This window comes from Echinops telfairi, unplaced genomic scaffold (assembly GCF_000313985.2).
Source record: "Echinops telfairi isolate 266 unplaced genomic scaffold, ASM31398v2 ScPeMD7_7468;HRSCAF=8506_0, whole genome shotgun sequence".
Classification (NCBI taxonomy): domain Eukaryota; kingdom Metazoa; phylum Chordata; class Mammalia; order Afrosoricida; family Tenrecidae; genus Echinops; species Echinops telfairi.
Window position 1 is genome coordinate 68,700,946 of NW_022111369.1, and position 8,901 is coordinate 68,709,846.

The 8,901-nt window shown below is 38.5% G+C and overlaps 1 protein-coding gene across 1 annotated transcript in view; it reads left to right on the forward strand.

The window, feature by feature from the left end:
• Positions 1-8,901, forward strand: part of LOC101641422 (transmembrane protease serine 11G-like) — a 62,959-nt gene that overhangs the window by 48,066 nt on the left and 5,992 nt on the right. Inside the window, exons 5-8 of the mRNA XM_045284063.1 lie at positions 177-373; positions 5,159-5,197; positions 5,790-5,967; positions 7,323-7,582. Of these exons, the coding sequence (XP_045139998.1) occupies positions 177-373; positions 5,159-5,197; positions 5,790-5,967; positions 7,323-7,582 (674 nt within the window). The remainder of the gene's footprint in view (positions 1-176; positions 374-5,158; positions 5,198-5,789; positions 5,968-7,322; positions 7,583-8,901) is intronic.

Sequence of the window (8,901 nt, forward strand, 5' to 3'; positions counted from 1 at the left end):
AACACTGTACCACTTTTACACCTGTAAAAAGATTTTAAGCTTTCAGTTGGTTCTGCTAAATATATGAAGGGAAATGTCATAATATTAAAGTTTATGAACCATTTTTGTTACAGTTTTTCAAGATATAACTCATATTTGAGCAATACCTTCTATAAGTAAAATAATAATTACTGAAGCTATGAACTCATCGACACTCATATTTTGTTTTTCAGGTCAAGTAATGATGGTTTGAAAACAGATGTATTGCTTAAATTTCAGTTTCCTTCTAATAATCCAGGCACAATAAAAGAGCAAGTTGCTTATATTTTGGATCAGAAGACGAAATCAGATGAAAGCTTTTTAAAGATAGATACTTCGTTGCCATATTTGAGAGGCAAGAAATATTATTTTTCTCCCTTGTTACATTTTTGAGGGGTTCTGGTGGTGTAGTGGGTTAAGTATTGAGCTGCTAACCACAAGTTCAGCCGGATCTTGTCTAAAAGCAGAGAATGCCAGAGAGTTGTTTACTTGTGCTTTATTGACTATGCAGGGATCTGACTGTGTAGATCACAACCAACTATAAGCATAGGAATTAGATAACTCTTCATTGTGCTCATGTGGAACCTATAGATGGATCAAGAGGTAGTTCTTCCAACAGAACCATGGAATACTGCATGATTTAAAATCAAGAAAGGTGTGCATCTGGATTATGTCTTCTCACCATACTTATTCAATGTGTATGCTAAGCAAATAATCAGAAAAGATGAGTTATGTGAATAAGAATAATGTGGTATCAGGATTTGAGAAAGGCTTATTAAAATCTTGCAATATGCAGATGACAAAGTTTTGCTTGTTGACAATGAGAAGGACTTGAATCACTTGCTGAGGAAGATCAATGATTGTAGCCTTCATTATGGATTACAATTCAATGTAAAAAAGACCAAATTCTCAAACCTGGACCACATGATAAATGGAGAAAAGATGGAAGTAGTCAAGGAATTTGTCTTGCTTGTACCTGCAATCAATGTTCATGGAAGCTCCAGTCAAGAGATCAAAATCCACACTGCATTGGGTAAATCTGCTACACAAAACCTCTTTAGAGTGTCGAAAATCTGGGAGTTTCCTTTGAGGACAAACGTTTACCTAACCCAAGCTATAGGATTTTCAATCTCTTTATCTGTATGTGAAAGTTGGGCATTGATTAAAGAAGATTGAAAAAGAATTGAGACATTTGAGTTATGATTCTGGTGAAAAATATTGAAAGCACCATGGACTGACAAATGGACAAGCAGATCTGTCTTGGAACAAGGATAGCCAGCAAAGGAAGGACGGTGTGTTGTTAGGAGAGACCTATTCATGGAGAAGGACACTATGTTTGAAAGTGCAATGGCAGAGCAAAATTGGAAGACCCTCGATGAGATGGATTGACACGGGGCCTGCCACACTGGGTTCAAGCACAGAAAGTACTGTGAACGTGGAGTAGGAGCGGACAGTATTTTGTTCCGTTGTGCACAGGGTCACTGTGGGCTGGAACTGATTCCCCAGCACCTAAGAACAATGATCAGAGTGTAGGATGGATCTTCATCCTGTAATGTTGTTAACCGCTGTAGAGTTGTCACCTGCTCACAACAGTCTTAGTTATAACACTAAAACATTGCCCTGTCCCGTACCAGCAATGTGATCATTAGTATGCTTGAGTCCAGCGTTACAATTTATATATTTATTAATTTAATTCCAGAAAACACTAATTTTTCCTTGCTTTACCAAACATTACATTCTTTCCTGTCAATTTGCCCTGATCTGAAGCCAGAATGTAGAAAGGCAATTGACATAAGAAGCACAATCTACAGGACACAGATATGATTTTGGTACAAGCAGGCATTTTCCACTATTTACTATGAGGAATTGACAGGATTCTAAGTGAAGTATTTGAACAGCTGATGAAGCACTAAGCCACTCACCCTTCTCTGCCTAGAAAATAGGAAAACAGCTGCCTGACGGACTGGAGAGATCCATGTTTCTACAAAGAAAGGTGACCCAACAGAACATGCTAATTTTACAAAAGACTTTCTATCACGTGCAAGTAAGAGGTTTGAATTTCTTGACCAGGATCTTTCACAGGGCTGAATTTGATGAGATCTAACTAAGCAATATTTTCTGTTGTGGCATGTTTTGGGGTTGTGTAGAAGTCTTTGCCCAGTGCTAGGTCTCCATTACTTCCTCCCATGTACTCCCCTAGTCATATCACTTAAGTCTATACATTTAAGACCGCCCATCACTTGTCTTTCAGTCTGTCCTACTGTGGAGCTTTGTGCTGCTCTGATACAGAGGGTCTGTCATCGGTATTCCAAAATCCAGCAGAGTCACCCAGAGTGAACAGTTTTCGGTGGCGTTCCATGTTAAATGGAGAAAAGATTGACGTTGTCGAGGATTTCATCCTCTGTCGATCCACAGTCACCATCCACAATCAATGCTCCTAGAAGCACCAGTCAAGAGATCAGAAGACATGTCACACGGGGTAAATCACAACACCTCTTTAGAGTATGGAAAAGCAGGATGTTACTTTGAGAACGAAGGTGTGCCTGACGCAAGGTGTTTTCAACTTCCTCATCGGAATGTGAAAGTTGGACATTGAACAAGGAAGACAGAAGAAGAATTGATGCATTTGAACTGGGGTGCTGATGAAGAAGATTGATTAAAAAAAACCATGGACTACTGAAAGATCAAAAATAAAAATTTTGTCTTGGAAGAAATACAACCAGAATGTTCCTTAGAGGCAAAGATTGGGAGACTTTGTTTGATATACTTTGGACATGTTGTCAGAAGAGACCAGTTCTTGCAGCAGAACGTCATGCTTGGTACAGTAGAGGAACGGGGACCAAGAGGAAGACCCCCAAGCAGACGGAAGACCCCCAAGCAGACGGATTGGCACAGTGGCTGCAACAATGGGCTCAAACAGAGGAACGATTAAGAGGATGGTGCAGGAAGGAGCATGCTTCCTTCTGTTGTGCCTGGGTCCCTATGGGTCTGAACTGACTCAATGGTACCTAATGACAACATTTGGGTCTGTGATTCGTTTTGAGTTAATTTTTATATGAAGTGTGAGAATTGGGTAGATGATCCCTGCCCCACTCCCCTCTCTCCTCTGTCCTGCTGCCAAAATAGTAATGTCAAGGAGCCCTGGTAGCATAGTGGTTATGCACTGAGCTGTTAACTGCAAGGTCCGCAATTCAAAACCACCAGCAGTTCTGTGGGAGAAAAAGATTCCTACACTATCAAGTTAACTTTCTCAGGAACCCACAGAGGCAGTTACACCCTCACCTAAAGGTTCCCTATGAGGGAACGTTGATGGCAGGAAGTTTAGATTTATTTTTTTTTTTGAGTGAGTGCTCAATGGCTCCAGCACTATTATCTTACTCTTGTACTTGATTAAAAAAATTAACATGTTGCTGAGGGTCTACTTATGATCTTTCTGTTCTATTCCATTGATCTATGTCTCTCTTCTAGTGACACACTATCTTACTGAAGCTATAGCATAATCCTTAACATTCCTGTTTATTCTTTATTGGGATTTCCATAAACCTGTAGATCAGTTTGGGGACAATTGACATCTTTACAATATTGAATTTTTCAAGCCATAAACTTAATATATATCTTCAATTACTTATGATTTCTTTCATCACTTATGATTCCTTGATTTCTTTTATCAGCATATTTTAATTTTCAGGGTACAAAACCTGTGCATTTTTATACCATTTATTTATGTAATTCATTTACTTTGGAGTGATTATAATTATCATTTTATCTTTAAGTCTTGGTTTCCATATGTAATACTAATGTACAGAAAATCAATTAATTGTTGTGTGTTGTTATTGTAGATTACGTGTTTTCCATGTAGACAATTAGCTCTGTAAACAGAGACAGTTTTACTTCTTTCTTTTTGATCTATAGGCATTTAATTTACTTTTTCCTGTCTTATTGCACTGACTAGACCTTGCAGTCCTATTTTAAACTTGAGTGGCGACAGTGGACATTCTTGATCATAGGAGGAGAGCCGTCAGACTTCATCATTAAGTATGATGTTAAACAAAGGGTTTTGTGGATACACTATGAGTCTGAGGAAGAAAATAGATAGCGGGCCCTAATTTGATGAAGTTGTCAGAGAAGGCGTCTCTGAGGAAAGACTTTTAAAACTGAGCTCTGAATGACCAACCTTGCAAAGGCCAGTGGATGGACATGTCTGGCAGAGGGGAGAGCTGTAGCACAGACCACAAGCATAGTGACCATCAAGTACTAGATAAGAAGAGAAGTTCAAAATGACATCAAAGACACAAATAAAACCAGGTTACTAGAACTAGAAAAAAAGTTTGCATTGTTTCAAAAGTCAAGGAAGCCATTAGAAGATTTCTATTCTTATTGGTGAAGCCTAATTCTAAAGGGTATATTCTCTTACACCTTAAACATATAGTATGACTTAAATTAAGTGATTCTTTAATTGCAAGATAGAAAAATATCTAGCACTTTCATGTTAACAAATTTGCATCTAGGTTGCTCAATATATTATCAACCATTAGGAATGATTCGAATAGCTTTGAGGAACAACCACTGGTCACACTTTCCTTGACTTACCTTTATAGAGACACAGCCACGGGTAATACTTGTTGAGAATTTCATATTGCAGTAGTGGGCTTCCATTCCATTCCACAGGGACCACATGGCGACCATGTCTAGAAGTCAGGATTTCAGGGTTTTTTCAAAGTCATAATCATAACAACACTGTAAAAATGAAGTCAAAAGTAAACCATCTCCAAATATATCCTAGTTCTTCTGTAAAACTGATCCTACATGTCCCTCTGTTTTAAGTTATATTTCCATAGAGTAGTGTGGCACTTCACTTACTAGATGCAGTTCTCCGACATGGCAAGCAAAGCCCTTCTCTGGGTCAGTGCTTTTCTAATCATGAACCAGGAACCCCGGAGAGTCCAAAACCCATCAGAAAGAAGAGTTTGCTTTAGTTGGATGGCTATCTTGTATGTAGAATTTTATTCTGCCTTTAAAGTAAGATTTTCCTGACTATTTCAGTTCCTCCCAATAAGAAGCATCAATGTATGTATGTGTAACATTTTAAATCATACTGAAAATGTTTCTTTGATGAAAAAATCATATTTTTTTCTCCTAGAGATGAATGAACTCCAAGCAGAGCATGTTCTGAACAGCGGTAAGTCTAAGAATATTACTGAGATGCTTAGAAATCCAAGAAGAAAATTCAAAACACTTTTTTTAGACTTTATCCTCACATTTAATATTTTTCAAAAGTAAATGAGTGATTTAATTTTTCTCAAGGGAAATAAATTCTACTAATAATTGGCAGTATGTTTAAGGATTTGTTGGAAATGTTTAATACTTTGCCTCAAAGGGTTCCTGATGACTTCTTTCACAATTTCTTTTTCTTATTTCTGAACGTAGAAAATTGTTCTTAAAATTAACATATGCCCACCAACTTTAATATTTGAACTTGGACATAAATGCTGTCCCAGAAAAATATTGGGCGTGGGGGGGGAAGTTCACATGAAATTGCATTAAACGCATCATCAGGGAAGGTGCTTTATAAACATTTGTGTCTTAAAATAATGTTTGTCCCTTTTCAGTGTGAATAGTCATTGCTGTAGTTCACCAAAATTAACATTACAGGAAATTAACCTTCCTTGTGAGCAAGGTACACCAACAAAAGACTGTGTTCCTAATTTCATCCCAAACATATCCATACACCACTAGATGTCTCTAAAACTGGCCATTCTATCTCCCGACAGGCTGCGGTGTAGGGAGGGAGTCCCCATCCTCCTCCATGGAGAGGATTTACCCTGGGTATGAGGCAGACAAAGCCGCTTGGCCATGGCAGGCCAGCCTGCAAATAGGTGGGATTCATTTCTGTGGAGCAACTTTGATCAGCAAGGAGTGGCTCCTATCTGCCGCTCATTGCTTTGACACGTAAGTCCACTAAAAAGACTGCTAATTCCACTTCTTTCAGCTTCACATCCTGTAATTCTTACCTTCTTTTCATTTCCTTCATCAATTTCTGAGCTGGGTACTGTAGAGTCGATTCTGTGTATCAGAGTAGAACTATGCCCCACAGGGGTTTTAGTGGTTAGGAGTAGATCACTAGGCCTTTATTCTGAGGCACCTCTGTGTGGGCGTGTATTTAGCAACTAAGCACAGCTTTAGCAACCTAGCATGTTAACTGTTGCACCACTCAGGGACTCCCACGTATAGCTTCTGTGTGCCCTTTGGTAGATTGCAGGTCATACTGATCCATGTGACAGGGTAGAATTACCCAACTGTATGGAAGCAGATGGGCAGGTCTTTTCTCCTCCAGAGCAGCTAGGTCAGTTCAAAATATCAAATCTTTCAGTTAGTAGCCAAGGACCTTGACCATTGTGCTTCCAGGGATCTTCAAGAACGTCTGAAGCCTCCCCTATCATTTCTGTGATTACTCAGTAGGCTTAGGAGGAAGCAACAATTACAGAGTAATAGTGGAAAGAATTAGAGTATCTTCAGTTCTAACCAAAATTATATTCCCAAACCTTCTAAATTTTAGAGTAAAACAAGCCACCACTATCAAAATTTGAACATACTCACTACTTATCTTGAGATATATTGCAGATTTTTTTTAGCTCTGTAAATAATATTCCTACTTACAAAAAATGTATCTGGCTATCTAATATGAATGTTTTGGGCACTGTAATTTTTGGAGGTAGCATGTACTTTTCAAAGATTTAACATATAAGCCATTCAGAAATAATAAAATGATACAATAATATTGATATTTCTTTAAAATGGAAAACTTTTCTAGATAAAATTCTAAGTAAAAATGAAAGAGAAAGTGACTTATGAACTATGGCTCCAGTGTATCTATCTGTCCTCCACTTTCTCTATCTATCTACTGTCTGTCTACATAGCAATATGTACATTTAAAGAAGTGTATGGGTATGAGTGCGTATGAGTGGTGGCATAAATATATGAGTATACATAGCAAATTTATTTATGAATATTTCTTTAACTGATCTACATTACTTTTATAAAACAGTTACAAATTGTTTCTTTTTAAAATTGCCAACTTGCCTGCCAGAGAGAGGAATTTAAGCTCTTTTAGCCAAAAGTTTTGTTATCAGCTTGAAGAAAGCAAAACTGTCTTAAGGGAAGTTTCAAATATGGTGGGAGGGTCCCAACTAATCATGACTTCAAAATTTGCCCTTCTCCCACCTTTATGCCCTGTGCTCATGTAGAATTCCAGGCAACTTTAGATCAGAAACAAACCAACTATAATCCTTTTAATCTATGATCAGTTACAAAAACCCCAAACTGTGGATGGTTAGTTTTGGAACAACCCTAAGTCCTTCCCTGATGAGAAGAAATGTACAGTCGATTATCATTCATGAAAACTATGCTGCCCATAAGCATGAAGACGACATCGCGGTGGTGAGGCTTGCATCTCCGGTCATATTTTCTGATGATGTGCACAGAGTCTGTCTCCCAGATGCTGACTTTCCCATCTTGCCTAAGACTACAGCCTTTGTGACTGGATGGGGAGCCTTGACGAAAGATGGTGAGTATCTCAGCAAAAACTGTCCGATAGAACAAAACAAATGTACCCTTCGTTTGAAAAGAGATGGGCAATAAGATATAAATCAAAATAGCAGATTCAATCAACATATTCCCTGACAAATATGACCAAAACAAGAGAGTCAAATGTAATGAATTATGAAAATTAAGCAGAAATAGTCACAAGGAAACAATACGAAGGGGCTATTTCTTACCTGATATTCAATACTATTCATACTATTATATAATTAATATTCTGATTATGCATATTGTTGACAATTAAAGAGTGTCTGTGGTATAGTTTAGCCTGGGGATTTATGAGTGACAAGTTTGACATTTTACCAATTGTAACTAATATACAAGGAGCGCTGGACACACAATGATTAAGTTCTCATCTGCTAAACGAATCGTTGGCCATTTAAACCCCCTGCAGTAACACAGGAGAAAGACTAGAAAACCCTTTGGGGCACTTCTACTGTGTCACAAGAGTTGCTGTCATTCAGAATCAATTCGAGGACACCCAAAAACCACAATAAATTGTATATACAGATCTTTTGGTCATGATATAAATGTCCAGTTTTACCCTAAGTGTGTATTTTAGTTGAAGATTTTACATAAGGTTTAAAATGTTCCCAACACTTTGCTTCTTGACTTGGCACCCTGATTGTGAAGTAGCAGTTGATCATTGGTGCTTCTTCATAGTATGTATAGCTTTTATCGATTAAGTCAATATCAAGTAGTTTCATTTTTTAATCATTTTATTGGGAGCACATACAAATCTTAGCACAATCCATTCGTCAACTGAATCAGGCATGTTTGTACATATGTTGCCTTTATTATTTTCTAGACATTTACTTTCTATTGAGCCCTTGGTATCAGCTCTTTTCATTCCCCATTCTCCCCTCCACCCTCATAACCCACCGATAGATTGTACATTGTTATTATTTTCATCTTTCACACTGACCGCTGTCTCCCTTCCCCCATGTTTTCTGTTGTTCTTCCCCCTAGAGAGGAGTGTATGGTTATGTGTACATCCTTGCGATCGGTTCTCCCTTTCTGCCTTCCTCTCGCCCTCTTCCCTCTACCCTTCAGGTATCGTTATTCCCACTCCTGTTCCTGGATTCTGTGTGTCGTGACCTCCCACCCCTTTCTATCCCTGTGTCTATGTTCCAGTCTAGTCTGCATTGAGAAGCAGCACTGGAGTCATGATAGTGGGGGGGGGAGGAAGCCTCAAGGAGCCAGAGGACTGTAGTGTGTTTCATCGATGCTTTACTGCACCTTGCTGACTCATCCCTTCCCTGTGGCCCCTCTGTGGGGAGATTG